This window comes from Sphaeramia orbicularis, chromosome 8, assembly GCF_902148855.1.
Source record: "Sphaeramia orbicularis chromosome 8, fSphaOr1.1, whole genome shotgun sequence".
Lineage (NCBI taxonomy): Eukaryota > Metazoa > Chordata > Actinopteri > Kurtiformes > Apogonidae > Sphaeramia > Sphaeramia orbicularis.
In genome coordinates this window covers 49,260,204-49,284,488 of record NC_043964.1, presented here as the reverse complement: position 1 = coordinate 49,284,488, position 24,285 = coordinate 49,260,204, and the positions used below count along the sequence as shown (strand labels likewise).

The window sequence follows — 24,285 nt, the reverse complement described above, 5'->3', positions numbered from 1 at the left end:
AGCAAGAGGTAGGCTGCATCTTCTGTTACACTAATTCTCTTACTGATGTACTTCAAACATTGTCATGGGTAGATTATGGACAGATTAAGTATCTGTGGTAAAAAAATTGGTCTCTTAGAAACATGAGAAAAGAGGCTCATCAAGAATTATCATTCAGATTAAATCATTTAATTTAATCTCTGATCTTGTACGATGCAGTCGTGTGCTGCATGCTCAGTGACTGGAGAATTTTAGGCTCAGTTGCCATCTCTTGGGCAAACTTGATTAAGTCTGGCACAAGTTGGAGGGGGAGGCCATGCTCTGCAGTAAAAGCCAGTGTCCGGGCTTCTGTGTGAGAGCGCCGGTGCACATAACTGATCACTGGTGGTGATTCGTTGGACTTGGTGCAAGACAAGTCATGGTTCAAGTTTGGTGCTGCTCCATATGGAGAGTTGCAGGTTGTTGTAGCTGCTGGTCCAGTAAATGAGGCCGGAAGTTTGGGCTGATTCTGTTGAGTATTACACGCCCTCATATGTGACTTGCTTGAAGAATGGGCCTGGAAGGACTTCTTTCCACTGCTGCCATACGTCACTGAAAACTTGCACAATGTGCACCATGCTGCACCTAGAATTTAAAATGTATACATTCATCATCATGCATTCTGAACTCCTACCTCCAGTAGATACAAAACTGGAATGTACACACAATGTGAAGCAGGTGCCCCTTTGACAAAGGGGGTCATATTCTCATAGAAGAAGAAGAAGATAACAATGAGAAAACACGGAGGCTAAGAAGGCTTCTATGAAATATTGCCATTTATGCAAACTGTTTCGTTATTCCACATAATCTGTGGTGGACAGATATTTAATATGATATTAATTCGCCATATTAATTATGCAATACAGAAGACAAAGAAATAACGTATGCCTGTACACAGCACAGCCGGGTGGTGAAATTCTACAATCTACTGAATGACTTCAATGAGTAACAAACCTGGTTTGCTTGTCTTTCGGACGTACTGTGACAGAAAATCACCATTTCTATCAGTTTCCTCAAGCCAGGACCACTTGAACTTAGTTTTGATTCCTGCCTCACACTTCAGTTTGTCCCCACGCTGAAGGACGATGAATTCTGACATGATTTCACAGAATATTTAGACGAAATACATTGGCGGTAAAATACTCAAAGCGAATCCGCCATCTTGTCTACAGAGACGCGAAACGGACCATGTGTCATCAACAGACCAATCAGAGCCGTCGATACAAGTTCTGTGTTGTAAATGAGCATCTCATTGGTCGAGACGAATGGAGAAGAATGCAATATGGCCTCGCCCATGAGATGGACCCAAATAAACATAATTTACACTTTTCGGAGCGATTTATGTGTAATTTTCCGGCTACAGTGTTGCCAAACCAGACGGAAATGATCCGGACACGTTTAATTTATCAGAACATATGCTCAGTTTTTGGAAAAAAAATGGATTTCCGGCAAAAACTGGAACACTTTCATCATTGCTTGCCTTACTGCCTTCAAAATGAGGGCAGAGCACAGATGAATTATTAAGTTTGGCTGCCAATTACTTTCTCCGGTCACAATTTAGAAAGCTCTGTCCATGCAGACAGAGACACTCTCTTGATTGAAAGTAATCAAAACACTGTTAATCAAGGCCCAACTGAAGTCGGTTTCAATTTCAGTAATCTGTCGTCTGGAGATTGCTGAGAGGTTTCTTCAAAATTCCAAAATCCAGTGGCTCATTGAGGGAACCGAATGGCTGTTTCTTAAAAGCTCTGCTACTGTTAAAGGGGGCTTGCTTTTGCCCATGCCAGGCAGAACAAAAGCATATTATTGGACTTACCTCTTCTACTCTTCTGGTAACTTCTGAATCACTCCACCAGTAGCATCTAAATATAAAGCAGCATTGCCTCTTTTTAGGTGTTCAACTGAAATCCCAAGTCCTTTCCCCATGTGAAGATGAATGAATGGCCAGAGGGTCAGCCTGGAGGAGCTAGACATATCCTTTCAATGAGGCCTCACTTTCAGTCACTCCCAGAAGTTTTTTGTTAATATGAGCTCAAGGAATATATTACTGTGGAGCCTTTCACTTCTCTTGATCTCCGATGATATATTCTTCAAAATGTCTTTGCTGAGGCTTCTGCTAATATTGCCTGCGACGAATTCCTTGACGGGTGTTTCCTGTAACTGTCTGTTGTGGTAGTTGCTGATTCTTGTCTTCAGAGCCTTGGTAATCTTAGCTCGTCTTTGCAGCCTTGCCTGCCTTGCCTTTCTGATGTGTTGGGGATACCTGACCTCACCAGTGCACTTCACCTTAAAATCTATAGTTTCGCATGTTTTTGGTGATTTGTTCAGGGAAAAAGTGTAGTGGGCCTCACAACGAGAGAAAGGGCGACTGCTGATGCAAGGAAAAATGGACAATTCTTTATCCAAGTGAACTGCTTTCTGATGTGATGGTATTTAAAAGCTAGTGTGCAGGATGGATTTCTTTTTGAAAACTCTTGATAAATGACATCAGTCCATGATGGTCTGAGTTTGCTGTTTCCACAACTCTGTCGAATTTTTTTCCCACTGTTTCAATGTTAACAGAATTCTGAACCTATTTGGTCCTGCTGTAGCTCTGTCTGTATCTGGACTCCTGTAATGGGGGTTTTAGTCCGCAAGTTTGATGTCCTTCAATATTCTTTTGGGTTGAAAGGAATTCTGTGTCAGACTGGCCCTCTCTTTCACTTTTAAACAGATGGACAGAAGTTCCTTTTTCTGATTTGACTGATAAAGAATCCGAGCTCAAAATGACAACTTCTTGATCAACTCCTCTTTTGTCTGCTGACTCTGACTCAACGCCGTTTGTTTCATTTTTAATGGTTGCTGTTGTTTTGTCTGAATGTGTTTGTGTCACGTCCTCCAATTGTTTCATATTCTGTCCCTCTGTAATGGGTTTTGTGGTAACAGAACCCTGGCTCTCTCTCACACTGGTCTCCCTCCCTGTACAGGAGCAAAAATTGTTGGAAACACATCTCAGATCATAACATATGGGAGGCAAAATGAAACTGATTTTTACCTTGCACAGTTCATCTTGACGTGAGAGAAGTTGCCCCCTCATCCTTCACAATTTATGAGATAATATCAAAAATACTTTCATTGGTCAGTCTAAGGTCATGCAGCCCCATCATCCTCTAAATGAACTGAAAATGGCCCCATTTGTTTTCATTCCTGTACGTTTGTGCTGTGATAAGGAATATGGACTTCTCACATGTGTGGTGTCACCAACCCAAAGACTATGGGGATGTGGTTGGGGAGGGCAGGGGAAAGGGGTGGGGGTGGGGAGTGGCGGAGATGACATCACATGATTTAAAAAAGTAAAACTTTAGATTTATAGTTCCATGATAGCCCAAATGTTGCTTTTAAAGAGCACAAAAGAAGCAAAAACAAATGAGACCATTTTGAGTTTATTTAGAGGGTGATGGGGGCTACATGATCTCAGATTGATCAATGAAAGAATCTTTAATATCTAAAGAACCAGCAGCAAAAAACAGTAAATTCCTCTAAACTGGCAGAAATGAAGCACAAAAGACTGAGACTATTTTTGGGAAGTTTTGTGAGGAATGACGGGCCAAATTCTCACGTTTCAGAATAACAGAACAGAATAGGTGTCAGAGACATACCTAAAACTGAAGACTATTCTGTTTGTTACAGCTCTCTAATATGTTAACACGGTCATTTCATCTGTCTGACAAACATTTTGTAACTGAACATCCACTAAGTGTACATAACCAATCAGCTCTGCCCCCGGATTTTAATTTGACCTGTGGGCATAGAAAATGGATGGACCACATAGTCGCACTTGCAGGTTCACATCAATCAATCAAATTTTATTTATATAGTGCCAAATCGTAACAAAAGTTATGTCATGACACTTTATATATGGAGCTGGTCAAAACCAGACTCACATGACATAACTTACACGAGGCCATAAAAGTGGAGTTGCACTGAGCTCAGAAAAATGAAAATTACTTTAATGGCAGTTAATAGTCTGCAATGTAAACTCATGGAAAACGGACGCCAAAGATATAACTTGATGTATTGTCCAAAAACCAATAAATAGTGCAGTGTTGCAGTGGTTATTAGCTCGCTAATATTAAAGTGCATGAAGGGTTGATTAAAGGCATTAGCAATGCCGCTGCCTTGGTTTACCATTACCTTGGATTTACTGACCTGCAAAGAGGTTACTATGATTTGATTTAAAATGTCTCCAATTATAAAGACACAGTAAAGAGTGGCTTAGTCTGTCTATAAGATCATATTTTCCGCATGTTTAATCAAGATGGACGTGGCAGGGTGGCAATCACATTGTGTGTAAGGTAAACCTGATGTCCAAGGGACAATCTGACAGCTCCATACAATGTGGTAAAAGTAATAAGACAATTATAACACACATACACTCTCTTTATACTATTGCCAAATGTTCTCGACAACATTTTAAAAGTTCTTAACAATGTACCTGTATTTAACACCTCTGTGCGAATTCCTCTTTGATCTTCAGTCCAGACGACCTTCCGTCAACGAAGGTTTTGCTGTTGTCATTAAATAGCGACAAAGCAACAGAAGACCACAAATCAGATGTCATTTCGAATTCCCCAAATCTGTGTCCAATAAATACATTGGTGACCACATCATTACTTGTTGCCCGAGGTCAACATTTTTCTTTTTGATACCTTTCTTGAAACGCCCCATGACTTTCACATTTTTCAATGATCTGCGTCGGTAATGGCACTGAACTTGTTGCAAAACAACACAATTTAACATGTACAGACTTCCATTACTTAAAACTAAAAAAATAAACCTAAAAAAAATATAGGCTTTAAATGATCATCACTTAATTTACCATTGAAATTACAGTTTAAAAACTTTAAGTCTGTTAGCACAATTCAGTAAATAATAATTGAATTAGATTACTTGTTTTCTTTTGGGGGTTTTTCACTTCTATTGACTAAGTTGGTCTACAGTTAAATGAGTTACATGAGGGATATCGAAGCACACATTTGTGATGAACATTAAATCAGTTCTATTTATCAGAGACAGAGTAATAGTGCCTAACCTGGGACTCACATGTATGTGCCCTGTACCCTGAAAGTGTTTAATAATTCACAGCCATAGCCTTACTGGATTCAGAAACACAACAGACCACAAATGTAATAAACAGGGCTGCACATACATTTTTTGGTCTAGTTCTCGGTTGAGAACCTGAAGCTGTTGCTTGGTCCTCATCAGTGGTGTAGTGGTCCCTGGAGAAGTGGGTATACTCTCAACTTTTGCTTTTTTTTTTTTTTTTAAATAAAGTAGTCCAGAAAAAAATGCCCTGTTTTAGAAACAGTGAAAGGTAAGACTACTCTATTTACTTTACCCAAAAATCCACCAGTAGTGTTTTTTCCACCATTATAAAATTCTCATTTGATCAGGAGCAGTTTGTAGGTTTACTGGTCACACAAGCAGCTGCATGAATGGAAACGGATTCAACATAAGGTAAACATAGGATAACATTAGTCTTTCATAACATTAGCCTACTCACACAGTTTAACTAATGGTGGCAAAATCTCTTCTCCTCTAAGGGCCAGATCTACTAAAGGTTTGCTTGTATTAAAACATGTGCAAACTCACTGCACACACACAAAAAAAATTACAAACTGATTTACTAACAGTGCACACTAAACATACTGTACCTTCACTGACTATGGCCCAAGAGTTTCTAATTTATCTTCAGTCTATATTGTTAGTTCCCAAAATACATCAGGCTTCTGTAGCTGTTCCATTGCATAGTTGTCATGTTAGATTTTATGAGGATGAAGGTAAAATTTTCAAGTTCTTCCTCCAGACACAATGAAATGGTGCACCACTGAGTTTACATCATCCTGCAGGTTTTGTAGTCAAATGGGCAGTTAATTTGCTGTTTTGACCAGTCTGAGGAGTTCTGTCTCAGTCTAGGTCTCATCGTACTCCCCGCATTTCACCCTAACCTTGTCTTGTAATTATATTTTACACTGTAGGAACTGCAAACTGTAAACCCCTGATGGTTTCAGCAGACATTTCCTTTACGACAACTGTTATCTATTGAGACCTGAACCTGTAGAAACTTGCAAAAAAACATCAGAAGCTTCAAACTTGTGCTCATACTACAAATGTGCATTCATTTTTATGAAATAAAGATAAAACACATTCACGTCTGCTTGTAGTACTGTCTTTTTGTTCATATTCTACTTCTTTTTCCAATTAAAGAATAAATACATGCCCTGTGCAATATAATGGGACATGATGCCTTACAAACTTTTATAGCACTTTGAAAGAGTAAATACACAAAAAGTTAATTGTAGAATAAACCTTTGAAAAAAAATAGTTTAATTCTTTGATGAATTCTTGTCTTTTACATTCTGGTTGGTGTCTTCCTGTGTTGGTGTCCATTCAGTTATAAGATGTTGGGAAAAAAAAGAAAAAAAAAGGTCAATGTCAACTGACTTTTTGGTGGACACAAAAGAAGACCTCTCTACATTGTTATTGTTGACAGCAACCATGTGACAGGAGCACCACCTGTTGAAACAAGCAATTTAAAGAATTTAAAAGGAAAAAAAAAAAATTCTAGAACCTGTGACTTCAGGGAGAGGACAAAGGTTAGCAAAAGCTGAAGCACTTTATGTTGCTTTAGGAAGCAACTAAAATCCTATTAAGAGAATGCTACTCAAACACCAATGCCATTGCAAGAAAAAAATTTATTTAAAAAAGCAGCCGACAAAAACAAAATACATAAGAAAAAGAAATCAAACTGTGGTGAGTAAGGGCTGTTTCTGCAGTGTGCCAATAGGTTTAATATTGTTCAGGCTGACTAAAGCAGTCTCAGACACTATAACAATGATTACAGTTTGGTCACAATAACCAGACGGGGCTGTAACTAGGGTGAGGAACCAGAGTCTGTTCCTGTTAGGCCGTCTTTGTCCTAGGGTCTACAAACACTACTGACACAAAGATATACAAGAGTTGTTTTCTACAAATTATGACTTAAAGATCAAAGATAAATATGGTGTGACAGAAGGTGCAAGATAAGTGTGAAATCACAAATGCTTCAACCTGCCTAGATGTATACAAAACAGGCCGGTAAAAGTATGTTAACCGTGAATTTTTAGAGCACTGGGTTCTCGTAACATTTTAAGGGCCTGCCCAGATCTGTCCATGGGCAGTGCTCCTCTTGAGTAACAGGGCAAACATTTGTGATCCATAGCTAAAAACCGACTATTACAGAGATTTTAAACTGACACCGGCATTATCACTCCAAGGTAAATCATACAACCACCCCACACAGAAAAAAAGCTTAGTTTACCTAGCAGCAGTGCTCAACTTCAAACTGAATTTCCTGGTCTGTACTCCTTTACATGGCTATATTTGGTCGGATAAGGGCCTTAACGGGATTTTAGGGAACATGTGTTGCGACACTTGTCAGTTACAAGATGGTTTCTATTAAATAAAGATGAGGAAGTGGTAGGTCCTGGGTCTCTACAGAATCCTCGAGACATACCTATAGATTTAACAGAATTAACAGGTGGTGTAGACATGTCCTGACCGTACAGAGGGTCAAAGTGACTGAACAATAATACTACATGTCAGCAGGGCCTTCGTGGGTGTGCATGGAACTTGCACATGCAAAGAATAAGAACCGAAGAAGACGCTACATATACACAAGGCACATGTCGAACAAACACATTTTGCTGAGTGACTACTGTACACTTATTCACCACGCCAATTCACTTTGACCCAAAAGGAAGGAATCTTTAAATACTGTTGACATCTGAACAAGAAAAATGGCAAAAAAAAAAAGAGACAGTCTTTAAAATGTTTCTGCAGGAGAGCATCAAGCTTCCACTCAAACTGGATGATCTGCCCTCAACTAAAGACAAATTCAAACACAGGACACCTTCCTAACGCATTCTGTACTCTGACGTCTTGGACATCTCACACAGCTGACCCTTGAAGTCGATGTCGATGGTGAAGTCCAGATCTCTCTGTAAACCAAACAACAAACAGTTAGCCGGAACGATACAACACAAATAGTATTTACTTCCCTGCAGATGGGGAAGGATGCGAATCAAATGGAGGATGTCGCATCTGCTTACGTTGTTCTTGACGTTTGGCTTCATGCTGATGGTGCCAAAAATCTCCTCGCCGGTCTTCACAGTCAGATAATCATCCAAGTAGAAGACCGTCTGCTTCCAGTGGGTGTAGGGAGACTCTGGGCCTGACAAAGTATGCAAAGGATCCATGAATAGTCATTTTTAAAAAGCTACAGCGTAAACACATTCAATAGCTGTGAGTGTTGGAAATCAGAAGTATGCCTCCATGTATACATCCTACAGAGCTATTATTACTGCTGTTATAATTTTTTTTATTGTTTGTCTTTTGCACTCTTTATGCATGCACATTTTTGTCTTGCACTTTATCCTGTTTATCTCACCAGTGAATTTCCCTGTTGTGGGATCAATAAGGTCTCATATAATGAATCAGTCAAGTGTCTGTTTATCTGTCTGGACACATACAATATGAAGTGAAGATTCTTAAGAGATTCAATAAAAAAATGTATTATGTTTGGTGAAACAGAAATAATCACTAGTGTTTTTCCACAGGAGTATGGGGTTGAATACTGACCAGATAAAGACTTATTACACAAAACATGTTTTGTGAGACAATGGTGACCTTTGACCATCAAAAATCTAATTGGTTCATCCTTGAGCTGCAGAGCCTTTGTCTCTAATCCCTCAGAGATTTAACCACTTAAGGTCAAGTCAGACATGTGTCAGAGACTGGAAGGACTTGAAACTGTATAAAAGGACTGGGACAACCCTGTTACATCTCACATGACGTTACTGTGGCAATGCAGAAGCATCTTTGATACTGTTGTGGGTTGGGGACATATCAACTGACAGCCAATGAAAATGGGATTTGAACCTGTCCTCCACATTAGAGAGGATTCTCAAATACCTCTGCTTTAAATCAACAAAGACACTGGATCAGTATCGGGTATTGATTGATACACAAGGCCCTGACATCGGAACTGAGAAAGTCGGATCGGTGCATCCCAAACGGGTGTCAAACTCATTTTAGTTCAGGGGCCATATGAAGCCCAATACGATCTCAAATATGTCAGACCAATAAAATAATAACCTAGAAATAATGTCAACTCCATAATTTTCAAAGAGTTAGAATGAAAAAAATGAAAACAATGAAAACATTTACACCTACAAACTATCCTTTAAAAATGAAAAATATAAACAGTTAAAAAAAACTGAAATTTCTTAAGAAAAATAAGTGCAATTTTAACATTATGTCTCAGTTTATCACCTACACATGTGCGTTACAAGACATTTCAGGTTGTTCATATTTGTTGAGGTTATTGACATTTTTGTGAAAGAATAGTTTGTAAATGTAAACATTTTCATGTAATTTTTTTTTTTACAGTAAAAAAAAATATTTGTCATCATTTATTGGTTATTCTGATCGTATTTTACTCATCTGACCTAGTTGTCATGTGGAACCTGTCCTAAAATAATTTTAGACCCTTGATTGTTAATATCTTCAGTGTAGTTTTTGTACTTGACAAAATTCATCCCATGGGCCAGATTGGACCCTTTGGCCCATGGGCTGTATGTTTGACACCCCCACCATAGACTGACTGTCTTAGAATTGGACATGTGACCAATTCTTAAATATGCCTCTGACCCTGGCTGTGACTAAGTTTTTACAACAACCGTGCATCTGTACGCACTGAAAAAAGGCATCAGTGGGCTGATAATCAGAAAGAATGGAAAGACTGTGAGGTGACAGTCAACACAGTGTGTAGAGACAACTGTACGTGAAGCAGACTGACTTGTGGAGAAGCCGGTCCTCTTGTGACAGCGAGTGAACTCAATGTTGAAGTACGTGACGAGGGCGTGGATGTAGTCATTCCTCTTCACCTGCAGGCAGAACGGCGCCGTGAAGGTCAGGTCCTCTGCCTTCACTGTGTAGATGTCCACCTCCTAAACACCAATCCAAAATAAAATACACTGTCAGACCACGGGAAACATAATCACAATGTTTTTTTTTTTCTAAATCCTCAAAGGCTCAAACAGCCACTGGCGTCCCAAATCACCTACTGATCTAAAATTTTCAATAACTTCAGAACCACTAAACCTATCAATACATGTAAGTAATTGGTGAAAAATGCAGTTTGTCATCTTTCCATGGTCATTAGAAACACTGTCATCTTCTTTTTATGTTCTGTTATTCATATCTGCTTTTGTTCCGTTTCTGATATAACAACCCTCAACTTTAATCTGAGCTTTGATGAACATCTACATGATCAGTAAATATAGGAAAATAACTGATATTCACAGAAAAAAAAAGAGGATAAAAATATGATAAATCACTTAAGAACAGTAAAATTAATTTGGGAACGGCCACAGAAGTACCACTGGGCTTATGGGTTAAAATACAGATATTCTGTGGGTTTAAACAGGGCAAACTAAAACATTAAAGGCACAGTCTTTCAGTCCGATCCTGAAATAGCACTTACTCTTAGATGAAGCTATATGAGAAGACATCACCTACATAATACAACCAAAGAACTGTGAAATATATTAAAACAATCTAAGGGCAAAACTCCAGATTTTTATAATAGTAGTAACAGTTATTCCCTCACCTTGATGAGACAGGCACTGCTGACCAGTTGTTTGGGGTCCACTACATCAACAAGGGGCTCCTTGATCGCCACTTCTTTGATGCATGACATGTCAAAGCCGTAGACATTCTCCCACCCTAAACAGACAAAATCAAATCTCTGAAAATTAAAGCAGGTCGTATCTATCCTGTAGTCAGCTTTTCAGAATAGAATTAAGTAGAATCCCCCTATTTGTGTAGGAAGGAAAAGCTGCACTCGTGTCACAGATCTACATATGACTACGCTGAAGATTTACAAACGCACAGACCATTTCTTAAAGGGTCAGGTCAAGGGAACACACATATCTATGAGGAAAATCTAAGTTTCTCTTACCCTATTCTGTATGCACTCATTTGTTAACTTATTTCTGTGATGTTTAATAAATGCTTGTATCAAAAATATTTGACTTGTTTTCTAGACACAATGGTCCTTACATCATAATAGGATCCAGAATTGAAACAGTGTCACTTTAAATCTGTGTCAGTAAGTCCAAAAGTTTCCAATATATTTTCCTAAATTTTGACATTGGTGTAGCTTAATATGTTATTTAACACATCACAGGCAAATTTAAGCAAATTTCCTGAGGGAACCCAATGTTAAGCACTTTGACGCAAAACTTTGTCAAAATCAGTGACATTTTGATGAAAGCATGTTATCGACCACATTTTAAAATATTTTTGGTCAAAAATGTTATTTTATGCAATAATCATCCATGCTATGTTTAAATACTTACAAATACCTATTGAAATATGTAACACACACTGATGTAGGTTGTATATGTACAAAGTTAGAGCCCACTGAAGACGAAATATAAGCATGTTGCCACTTGACCTGACCCTAAAGAAACCTTCTCCTGCTGAAAAGTACTAAGCCAGCTACTCACAGTGGATTTTGTAGTCCTTATACTGTCTGTCTTCAATGGCAGTGACGTAAAGGGTTGCCCTGTCTGGGAAGATGAGTCCATCTGGTTTCTGTCAGGGCAACATGACATTCAATTCAATCAGAAAAGAGCCATCATAACATGATGATACTGAGGGTCCTGACATGTCTAAGGAGGTAGGTGAGGACCATCACATCAATATATAGTCAGTCATTTATGTCTACATTTTCACTTTTCTACATTAGAACTAGGGATGCAACGGTATAGGTTATCCACGGTTTGGTAAGTACTGTGGTTCTGAGTCACGGTTTGGTACAGTTCGGACGCAGAGCCTGGCTGGAGCCCTGCTGCGCACCAAAACATAACTGGGAGCCGATGGAGAGCCTAAAGGCCCATTTATGTTCCTTTATGTACGTAAATAGGTACATCCATTTCTAACATTGTCATGCGTCCTGTACAGTTGGAATGACGGTTTCTTAATCAATCCACCAGAGGGCGCTGCTCTTAATAACCATACTGGCCGAATGCCATGAAGAAGAGTAAAGTTTTATGAGAAGAAGAAAGTCAAAAACAACAAATATGGCGATGACAGGGAAGGTTTTACTAATGTGGATACTAATGTTAATAATGAGAAGGATAGTTGGAAGTAGAAAGGCTGTGCTCGGGCCGGGGTGCGGCTCAGGCCGGGGCTCACTGAGTCCAGCTCCGCATCCGGCTCCAACCAATGACAGTAGAATTCTGCAAGTCAGTTGTCTTGCAAAGCTCTTACATAAATGTGAGTTGTCCAGAAATGTCATTTGAAAATGACAAATGAGCTGTACCGTGGTACATGCTCGTTTTCTGGGGGCTTGTGGATGCGTACCCAGATGGAGAGTACGGAGCAGTACCACCGGGAACCGTGGACGCAGTGTTGAGATTTGAAGACAATAATTTCCAAAAATAGAGGTACTTTTCAAAGAGCGACTACTGACATATTTATGACTACCCTTCTCAATACCAACATTAGTATCTACGTTAGTAAAACCTCCTCTGCCATCACCACATTTGTTATTATTTACTTTCTTCTTCTGAAAACACTTAACTCTTCTTTGTGGTATTTGGCCCTCTGGTGGATTGATTGAGAAACACTCATTCCAATGCATTGGATGCATGGAAGTATGAAGGCAGTGACGCTCAACAACGTTTGAAACGATGTACCCATTTACGTATGTAAAGCAAACATAAATGAGCGTTTAAAGTCACTCTTGGTCACCGGGCATATGTCTTGGTTCGTGCTGCTGTGAGCGTTCTAAAACAAGTTAGAGACTAAAAACTAATATCAATAAAGATGTGAAAAAAAAAAAAAAAAAAATCAAGTTCCTGGGTTAAGGAATATTAAATCAACTTGGTGTGATGTAGTGAACACATACCAGCCATTTGTCCCTTGCATAAATGACTGTATTGAGCATGGACTCGTAGAAGAGGCAGTAACCCATCCACTCAGATATGATGATATCCACACCTTCCACTGGCAGCTCCACTTCCTCCACCTTTCCCTTGATGATGGTCACAACTGGAAACAGATCAGCATGTTTTACCTATATATGCATGTGTGTATCTATCTATCCACATTTATAGAATTAAATAAATATTCACCATCATCAAGTTTGTTGGCCTTGACAATTTTCACAGCGTAGTCTGAAATACTGCTGCACTCAATCTGTTGAGACAAAGTCAAAAGACCATGAACAAATATCAGCAAGTACATGATTCTTCAGAACTATTTTTTAAGCTACAAACAAAATGCTTTTCATGAACCCTTCAGCAGCAGTGACCATAGAAACACACTTTTGCATGAGCTGTTACTGAACTCAAAGACTGAGCATGAATGACAAATGCAGTTAACAAACATTAAAGACAACCAGAAAGTCATGTTACCGTGGCTTTTTTCTTCATATCTGGGGTAATATACAGCACTGCAATTAAACCACTTATTCACTTGGGTTTATTAGAAAACTAGATTAAATTTCACCATTTTTCCACTTTCTGACCAGCAGGGTGCAGCCACCTTGAAACACAAACTGATGACATCACCTGATGGGTTAATCTCTGTCAGCTTGTTCACCAGTAGGAGTTACTGAAGTAAACACGTGTTTACTGTGATACCTGTGGGTCATAATTCAGACTATAAGTCATTATAACATGCTGATAATAACACAGTGATACTATATTAAATATGATCCTAGTTAATGTGACAGGTCTGAGCAGATCAGGTTCAGATCGTCTAAAGGGCCCAGATGCTGTTTGATCACATTATATCCTGTTATTAGACTGTTTATGTGAAGTTAAATAAATACAGCCTGCGATAAGAGCTACACAGAAAAGTGCTGTGAGAAGTCTGAAGTGTTTCTGATGCAATTAAAAAAATAAATAAATAAAAAATCTGTAGCACTACTAAAGACGACGACAGGGAGAAAAATGAACGGATCCATCTACAGGGATGAACCAGTACGTTACCCAACTCGGTGTATTCATGCTTATTGTAGGTAACTGTTAACCATGTTTATCTTATTAATACTTTAGCCACCTATATACAGCTTGTGACTGTATAGGGGTCATAAAATGCTGATCGTGGCCATATGTAAATTAGTAACGCATTTATTCAGATATATGCAAATTAGGTAAACAGAGTTTTGTTTCTCCTCAATCCAAACCTAAATAACAATGAGCACTTGGAATGCTTTGGTTATAATACTGTGTCGCTTTTTGCTTGTTTCAAGATGGCTGCACCCTGCTGGTGACAAAGTTAAATACAGTGAATTATAATGAAGTTTTCTAATAAATCCACATGAATAAAAAGTTTTTATTACAGTGCCATGTAATACCCAAGGTAGACAGAAAATCAACCACAGTAATATTGTCCAGTGTTCCAGGGTCTACTTCAAGATCCTCCAATTGAGACGTCATATCATGTGGACATCACAAACAGTGGACAAGATGTTTAATGACATTCTAAAACTCCTTTTGTCACTTTTAAGGATGGTGAAGCATCAAGTTTCCACATACTAAACTTGTATAATGGTTAACAATAGGTAACCAAGTGAAAACCGCCCTCAGAAATGACAAGGATGCTCAAAGGTGGTGGTTTTTCAAAACCAAACAATTAACCTAACAAATTATATCTCATTTAAGTCAACACTTACCCCTATGACTTTCTTAGCTCCGGCTTTGGCCGCAAACATGCAGAGAATGCCAGTCCCACTTCCCACATCCAGCACCACCTTGTCTTTAAAGAGATGCTTGTTGTGGAACATGGAATTTCGGTATGTGAGGGTGCGAACTTCATCTTTCAGCATCTCCTACAGTGGACAGAAAAACCACAAGGTTTACATATTGTGTCCCAAGGCAGCAACACTTCACACTGACTGGAACACAGGAGAAATGCAGTTTCTTCATTTCAAAGGTGATACCTCATGGATGCCAAAGTGGGCATATGAGTCAAAGTAGTAGTCCTTTGATGTCATATCCTCAGCTGCAGGCTTGACTGAGCTCTCCCCCTGAGAAACCTCAAACAAATACAAACAATTACAACCATGGTTGGGTATGGCTTCTATGTAAACATGTTAGTCTTTTTTTACATTGTAAAGCTCAGTATATTATCAAAAGTATGTAGAGAATTGGGTTCTTTACACAATATGTGGTCACAGTGATGTGGTTGGGTTTCTGATGCATGTACTGTAAGTGGTGTGGCTTAATAACAGAAAAAACATATTCTACTGTAAAACAAGCTGCGGAAGCAGAAAATGTGGAGTCAGTATTTTCTGTCCATGTGCACGGTGTAGAATTAGCAGTACATGGTGTTAAAGTATTGCAGAGCCACCCAGTAAATAATGTTACAACTCCTCTGTAACAAAGCAGAGTTATTTAGCAACTGCATAAAGGTGGCCTCATCTAAATACATATTAAATATAAACATAATCTTCAATTTCTATCATTTATTCAGTTCAGCGAAGAAGTATCCACAACAAAAACAAAAAATAATGTTCACTTTTACTTTAATTTGTCTTTAAGATTGATTTCAGGTCAAAATATCCAGCTCGCAGTAATGTTGATCTCAATTTACACAAACTGCTGGAACACCAAACAGTTTTGGTGAGTAGTGTGTGTGAACCAGACTTCACAACTTGGGGACAAGCAGAAGCTACATGATGATTACAGAGGCAGAAGATGTTCATGGAATCCCTAAGTCTATGTAACAGATTTATGCAACTAAGAATTAATATATCAACTGTCAAGACCATATCATTAAAAAACAGCATCAAAAAAGGTAAACTGCAACATTTGACAAAAATAGCTAATTATGGCAACATATAATGTTAAATTTTACTCAATGTCACATTTGTAGTAATGTGACTTTCTATCCTTCATAATACGCTGAGAAGTTTTAAAGCCCATTATTCTATTTGAATGGTTTGTTACGATGCTGATGTTCTTGACTTGTCCTGTACTAGGACTGTTTCAAAGGCTCGCAGTATTGAGGACCAGCCTTCCTCTGAGCCCAGTGAATGGGAGCACATGGTTGACAGAACCTGGCTGTGATTTTGGCCTTCTTCAAGATCATCATCATTTTTTCCCCTCTACTGTTTAACAATATTATAGACATAGACTTCCCATAGACTTGGTAGTAACAGTTGATCCTCCAGGCCTTAATATTAGACTATCACATCTACCACTGAATGTAACTCACCAACGTGGATTTAACAGGCTAAAGAGATAATTAGCTTAGCAACAAGCTATGATAACAATAATGAACATGAACATTACGAGCCTTTAATAAACCAAAACATCGGTTGAGCACAACCTTCGTGTGCCGCATCTATTTGGAAGTACACAAATATAGTTTGATCACAGTTAAAGACTAAGACAGCATCCATTCATGCCAGAAGTAGCTAGCTGACCTAGCTCTAAAGCTAATAATTCATTCCCCATGCGGTCTCGGAGGCTCTTCAGACATTGCCGGCCGGCTGTCGCACCAACTAAATGTTTCATTTGACATACCACGGTTAAACTTTGAACGCTGAACTTTACTAAAAGGTGCTCATTTCAAGTTCACAGCTGATGTGTTTTACACTCTATTTCAGCCCTGTACGACACGTGATTCCACCAGAATGAGTGCGCGAAAACGTTAGCTAACATGAAGTTAAAATGGATGCATCGCTTTCTGCCGCATGTGTGATCCTAAATCCTGCCTGTGAACTACAATGCGCAAAACAACATATTTCTTGGAACACTAAACATACGTATATGTGTTTCACAGTCTACCAGTAACATAGTACTGTTTTATTTATTGTTGAAAAGCCTTACCTCCATCCTTTCAGCTGGCACCGCCATTTCGATCTCCACTCCTACCTGGTTGCGTGAAGTGGGCTTGCTTGAATTGTAGAACAAACGGAAAGTCTTCCCGGGCCCCGCCCACGATAGCAAACATTATTTTGTGATTGGATATATGCCGTGTACGTTCAGATGCGGCGTTTTGCAGATCGGAAATCCGATGTCTATGTCTTCAAATGACAGAAAAATCGCTGTTTATCGTTCTCTATAAATTAGTTATGATCAGAAGAGACCCTATATCTGTAATATTTGCAATATGAGTTAAAATAAATATTATTTCAAACAAAATAGCGTAATTTTCTTTAACCTACTTCCCCCGCGAGACTTTCAATCAATATTTTCAAAGGGGCAGTGTTGCATTCACGTCACTCCGAGATTTCTGGTCTCTATGAAGGAGCATGACAACAGTTGTGGGAAACTAGTCACGTATCTTGTAGCATGCGACCTAAGAACTGTAGCTACATAGGCAGACCTTCTCTACATGACCAAAAATAACAGTACAAACGTTATAGAAGAAGAATTTATATAGCATCAAATCACCACAAAAATCATCTCAAAACACAGTAAGCAATGAACCGTACATTATTTGTATAGCCCTCTTTGGTTGGAAAACCACAATTTTTAATTCATTGTCATAAATTTTTAATTGCCAATTTTATATGCAGTCATACGTTCAAAGATCATTACATGAATGTGTATTTGTGTAGTCCATATGAAAGATATTCAATTTACAGTTAATACTAATGTGACTCTAAAAGTCTTTTACAATATGATTGTTATAATTGTTGATTGTTTATAATCTTGTATAATATTGTCATCCTGCTTGCCACTATTGAGAATGAAATCCTTACTTGCAGTGGTCTCAAGTGCAGTGTATAAAATATTGGGGCATGTCTCTACAATGATAAGTCACGTTGGGTACCACCTAAGCCAAACTGTCAAGTCAAAGTGTAAAGTATAATTATCTAAATGAAATTTCCCAGACTTATTTGTCATAGATAGTCCTCAGTGAGCATCTTTAACAAGCTTTGGTTTAAGTTTTTTTTTTTTTTTTTTTTTAAATATGGTTTAGTTATTATCTAGACTTTCCCTTCTTTTGTCCATAATGGTTCAAAATTATTTGAGACTGTATATTTTTATGTCTTAAATTCTCCTGCCCTACTTGCATAACTGAGTCCTCCACAAATGGTAATCCTAGGAAATCCTGCTACCATTCAGTCAGCACTGAAGCCCCTGAAAACCATTTCAGTATATTTATCCCCCATGGCTTTGCTGTATGTGGACCAATGCATTCTCACATTTACAACAAAGTCACAATATATCCATTCCAAATTCTACTCTCCTGCTCTTGAAACAGCAAAAGTTATATATTGCACATTTACATTGAGTTGCCTAAATAGTCTACCTCTGTAGTAATCTTATCATACTGCGGAACATGCTGCAGAAATACGTACTACAAATCCTTTGTTTCATACAGACCAGTCCAAACAAGTGAATATTGTGCAGTGGTTTTCAGATATAGAAGTTACAACAAAGTTAGTGTGACATCATTCTACACATATATAAATTCAGAGGAATATTCTGAATAGAGCTGAGTTTACGATTGCTCTGCTCTACTTACAGTACATATTTTTTACACATATTTATATATTTATTTAATTTTACACACACATATATACATACATATATATGTATATATTTAAAACTATAATTCAAATAGCTGAGGAAACAAATAAATAAAACTTAAATATCCTGTAAATGTACTGTAGGGAGGGGAGAGTGGCACCAACAACATGCAGCCCATGGGCCAAAACTGGCATAAGGTCCAATCCGGCCCATGGGATGAATTTGTGAAGTGAATATATTGTCAAATGTCAAACCCACTTTAGTTCAGGTTCCACATACAGCCCAATATGATCTCAAGTGGGTCGGAGCAATAAAATAATGGTATAATGCAATATAAATGATGCCAACTCCAAATTTTTCTCCCTGTTTTAGTGTAAAAAAAAAAAAAAAAAGTAAAATAACATGAAAATTTTTACATGTGCAAAGTATCCTTTCACACAAAATGTGAATAACCTGAACAACCATGCACCACCTGAAATGTCTTAAGAAAAATGAGTGTAATTTTGACAATGTTCTGCCTGTTATTAAATGTTTGTGATCTGTAGGTTGGAATGTGCATGTGTAAAGAAGAAGCTGAGACATGATATTTCTAAAATTGCACTTATTCTTCTCAAGAAATTTCAGGTTGTTCATGCTTGTTCATGTTATTCACATATTTTTAAATGATAGTTGGTGGATGTAAATATTTTCAGTATTTCATTATATCTTGTCATTATTTATGAATAGTTATTGTTATTATTTTACTGGTCTGGCCCACTTGAGGCCATATTGGGCTGTATGTGGTCCCTGAACCAAAATGACTCAATGAATATGGCTCTATTCATAAGATACTGATTGGTTGAGAATGTCTTGCTTGAAGATTGTTTGAGGTGGTCTGGTTGAGGAAAAAAAACACCCAGTGAGTGTAGCTATTACTAGTCAAAAAGTATGAATGTTGAGTTTAACTTTATCTCTCAGATATTAGATTTTCAATATAAAGGATTAAGACTAGGAATTAGAAGAATCCCAGTGACCCTTACGAAGACTAAGCAGAAAATGGATGGATGGAACAATAAGAACACCAATAACCTTCTGCTTCCTTCATGTTTTAAATGGGAAGGACAAATGGAAAGGAAAAGTAATAATAACAATAATAATAATAATAATAATAATAATAATAATAATAATAATAATAATAATAATAATAATAATAAAATCTACACCTGTGGATGCAAGTGTTGAGTTGGAGATCAGTTACAATTCTGACATAATTTAGGTCACCTGTGAATATCTTTTGTTGACTTTTACTCTGTGAACTCACTTTGTATAATGTGAAACATATTACAATGTAAAATAGGTAATGATGATTAATGCATAAAACAAATATTCATATGGCACAGTGACAGTTTCATCTACACCTGCTCATTGTGACAAGGTCACGGAAGAATAAGGACTAATCCAATGTTGTATAATGAAAGACAGCATGCATACGGTAATATTTTACAGGGCCCAAAGACATGGGTTAGTATGCAGAATTCAAATCTCTTCTGTCAAACTGTCTAACAGAAGTGTGTAACTGCTATTCTTAAACTGGTTTTTAGCTTTTATGTTTTAGCCATTTTATGTTGTCTTAATTGTATGTAGTTTTATACTCTGTTAGTTCATTTGCATTGTACTGATGTGCCTCTTGGTCATGTCTCCCTTGAAAAAGAGATTTAATCTCAAGGGACTTCCTGGTTAAATAAAGGTTAAATAAATATGGCATAAGGATCAAAACGATTGTATGGTCTGTTTCAGTCCAGCCCACAATCATTTTGAAAGGAAAGCAAAATAACATGCCTGTGAAGCAATGGTAATAAAATTTGAATCGATTACACTATTAAATCACATAGTTCCATGAATTACAGAACAGGAAATGATTTTTAAACTAATTAACACATATAGTTATGATCATGTATTTGTTCTTAGTCTGTCTGTATCTATGTTTTCTTCAGTCACTGATGCATGCACCCTAACTGTAGCGATTATATTTTCACAGTTGTTTAACACTTTGTCCTGAGCCCACATTTATTACATAATGTGATGTGTTTCACCAATGACCTGTACAGTGGTGCATATCAGACACTTAGCAAGACAAGGGCTAACAATAATAGCTGGCGATACATTTTTGTGTTATTTAATGACTTCCTTTATTATCATCAAAGTAGAGGAGATTACCACAAAAATTTACAGAAGAGACAACAATTTTTGATTTTTGTTTTTGTCTAAAATATGGTGCTTCCCTTATCTAAATCAGTGTGGCCCTCAGGAAAGAAATATTACCCACCCCTGATAACTGAAATCACAATATGTCAAATGGCATCAAGCCTGTTATTTGATTTATTTATAGAGTAAAATCAATTGTTAAAGTTGGTCAGATTACATAATCAGCCAAAATACATAAGCATACAAATAAATAGAGCCAAAAAGAAACATATAAAGAAACAAACGATACTTTGAGTCAAAATCTTACATTCTGCCTTTTAACAATTAATCCAAAGTTAGAAAAATACAGTGAGAGCTGTTTTAAAACACTGGAGCCTATGAAAGAAAGTTATACACACAAAAACTCACTAAATTGCTTAGCTCTCATTGAAACGCTGATTAAAACAGTCAAAGGTTGTGTCTATAAGAGCGGGGCACCAGCTACAGAACATCTGTGGGCCAAAGTCAAAAAGAATGCTTATGTCCATAAGCAGCGACTACCTCTCGTATTCGGAGGTACTCAAAATACCTTGTGGAAAAAAAGACGTTTGTTCATAATCAAGATGACAGCTTTAATGGCAGTGAATTTGGACTGAAATCGTGCAGGCTTCTCTGCAGCCAGGACACTGGGCTAATTAGCACCGGTTATAGTCCGCAAAAGTAAAGGAGCGTACGCGTGCACGTATGCGTCGCGCGGTCACGCTGCTGGAGCTGCTGTCACGAGCCTTATCCAGTATCCAAGCCGCGAAGTGGAGGTTGGCGAATTAGAACGGTCATCAATTATACATCTTATTTACCATATTTGTGCGAACTAAATAGAGCAGATCTGTAGATACACATCTCTGGTTAGCAATTAAGACCATTGACATAGTTATTACGTTCATCGGTGATGTATTCCAGCATTTGAATGATAATGCTAGCCAGCTAGCTAGCTAGCTGTTAGTCTAGCTTTACGGTGCGTGACTCGAAGTAACTTAACGAAATATTCTCTGGCGTTACTTTCAATAACACATCTGACTGCATTTCACTGAGAGACATTTAGTTATTTGGATGATTTTAACTTTGGTCAATTATTGCCGTAGATGTACGCATCGCCTCTAATCCTAGCTAGATAAGGATTGAATGAAATAGCTTGCTATAGCCTGCGGAAACGAGCCAGGAGTAACGTTTACTTAATCTGCTGCTGGTCGATCCACTGCCATTGAGGTAATATAGCAAATGTTATTTAACCTAGCCGTCCGCAAGCGTACGGTGATCTTAATAGGTAACATTCATCCATAAAGTTGCAGCGAACGACCGGATCAGCTAACGTTAAGCTAACTACTACTGCACGTCAAGTTGGCCATCTTCCACTCCAGCCTGGTGAGAAAAGCTGACCGACAACAGTTAAGGCCGGAGTAAGGACAGAAACCTGCAAAAATGCCGGCTGTATCGAAAGGAGATGGAATGCGAGGATTAGCAGTTTTTATTTCGGACATCAGAAATTGTAAGTAATTTTCTCTTTCATTTGTTGTACTGATAACGTTATGTGTCATCTGACTAACGGCATCGGTTGAAGTGGCTTTTGTTGATATGATTAACCCTTTGACGCTAATTAATGAAATGTTTATGGGCTCCAAGCACGGCACATTATCGCCTGTAGATTTTGGACCGGTTCGTCACTTTTCATTGCAATGAACCGATGTTGTGTGGAACATGAAGTGTCACCCGCTGCCACAGAACAGTGATTCTTGAACGGAGGAGACGAGGCCTTTTATATTTGAGTGACTGTCATCGAGGTCGAAGTCATCAGTGCGTTATGAGAAAGCCTGATTAAGTGAACGATTGTAAAATGATATATTTGTCATCTTCCACTTCACGCAGCTGACACTAGGATACGTTTACATATGGTGACTGGACAGGAAACTGCTCTGGCGCGTAGCAGGCCACGCGCACAGGTGCATCTCCAAAAAATAGAATATTGTGGGCGAGTCCAATGTTTTATCATTTATTTCAGAAGGTGAAAATTGTATATTTTCATGACTCATTGTGTTTAAACTACAGTGAATATGCATTTTATTTTTGATTTTGGTAATTAGATAAATGGTGTCACAATATTATATTATAATGCATTTCAAATCTCAGTAAGATATAAATTATGCGGTATAAATACCAAGATTTTGTAAGGATACTACAGTCAAAGGGAAGACTGCTGACTAGACAGTTATCCAGACATACTCACTGACACTTTCCACAAGGAAGGAGGGCCACAGAGGGTGGTTGTTGAAAGGTCTGGCTGTTAACAGAGTGCTTTATCAAAGCGTATACATGAAAAATTGACTGGAATGGAAAAGCATGGTAGGAAAAGGTGCACAAGGAACAGCAGCAACGAAGAAATAAGAACTTAGCAGAGTCCCACAAAGAGTGGACTGAGGCAGTGCATCATGATCTACCATACACAGACATATCCAAGCAGTGGGTGACAAGTGTTGCACTCGTAGTGTAAGACAGTTCAGAAACAGAGACAGTATTACAAGTGTCTTATCCAGGTTAAGGAGAGGATGAACTGGAGCACTGCTCAGTGGTCCAAATTCCTCTTTTCCAGTGAAAGTGAATTTTGCACTTCATTTGGAGATGAAGATCCCAGAGTATGGAGGAATTGTGGAGAGGTACACAGTCCAAGGTGCTTCAAGTTCAGAAGGATGTCAGTCAGTCAGTCAGTGATGTCATATGCTAGTGTTGTTCCACTGTGCTTTATGAGGTCGGTGTCAATGCTGCACTTCTTGCCTCCATGTGCTAACGAGCTTTATGGAGATGCTGATTTCCTTTTCCAACTGAATTTGAGATCTACTCAGAGAGAAAACAAAGATAACCTGACGACGCCAATAACTGCTGGCTATACTTCCTTGGGTCTATGGAGGAACACGTAGTGGTCACATAGTTTGTGCCACTACAAAGTTACATCCCCAACTACTGGCCTGGCATGCATACTACAGCGTCTTCAGTCCTTTCAGTGTTCTAATGTAAATGGGTATCATTTTCACTCTATTGTTGTGTAAACCCAACAAGGCAAAGAAAATACCTATGGTGAAACATAGAAAAGGCCTATAAGAGGATTGCTCACTCTACCTTTTGAAATGGCTTTTTCCAGGAAAATAATTTCGAAGGATAAGATGCTCTCAACAAAATCTAATGGGATCCTACTTAATATATTTTTTATAATATTTTCTCTCGCAAACTCAAAAAATACACCAAGTTCTGTTAGTCTTTGTTTTTTGTTTTTGTAAGATTACATTTATAAGAAGCCAAGACAGTTTTATAAAAAAAAAAAAAAAGCTATAGAAAACAATTTTAACTAATGTTAAACTGGTAAAAAAAAAAAAAAAAAGTACTGAATATCCAATAAAAAAATAAATACAACTACAATTATTGATAGATGAATTGAATACTTTTGCTTCTGAACATCCACTCTGTGCTTTAA

General features: G+C 38.0%; 2 protein-coding genes across 8 annotated transcripts in view; one reads left to right on the top strand and one right to left on the bottom strand.

Moving 5' to 3' along the window:
• Positions 1-6,732: 6,732 nt before the first annotated feature.
• prmt1 (protein arginine methyltransferase 1) lies at positions 6,733-17,051 on the bottom strand. Of its 2 annotated transcripts, none has more exons than XM_030141538.1 (10): positions 16,950-17,051; positions 15,056-15,151; positions 14,789-14,944; positions 13,242-13,305; positions 13,016-13,158; positions 11,610-11,697; positions 10,709-10,824; positions 9,896-10,046; positions 8,148-8,269; positions 6,733-8,036 (listed from the first exon to the last, which is right to left on the bottom strand). In XM_030141538.1, the coding sequence occupies exons 1-10, from the start codon at positions 16,974-16,976 to the stop codon at positions 7,953-7,955; spliced, it is 1,047 nt and encodes a 348-aa protein (XP_029997398.1). In that variant the 5' UTR covers positions 16,977-17,051; the 3' UTR covers positions 6,733-7,952. The 2 variants fall into 2 exon arrangements, with proteins under 2 accessions (XP_029997398.1, XP_029997399.1); XM_030141539.1 differs by having other exon boundaries at positions 15,056-15,142; positions 16,950-17,049.
• A 4,465-nt stretch (positions 17,052-21,516) lies between these two features.
• The window catches only part of ap2a1 (adaptor related protein complex 2 subunit alpha 1), a 35,336-nt gene continuing 32,567 nt past the window's right edge, over positions 21,517-24,285 (top strand). For 3 of the 6 annotated variants that reach the window (XM_030141519.1, XM_030141517.1, XM_030141515.1), the window contains exon 1: positions 21,517-22,311. In XM_030141519.1, the coding sequence (XP_029997379.1) occupies positions 22,245-22,311 (67 nt within the window). In that variant the 5' untranslated portion in view covers positions 21,517-22,244. The remainder of the gene's footprint in view (positions 22,312-24,285) is intronic. The other 3 variants (XM_030141520.1, XM_030141518.1, XM_030141516.1) reach the window with 1 other exon arrangement.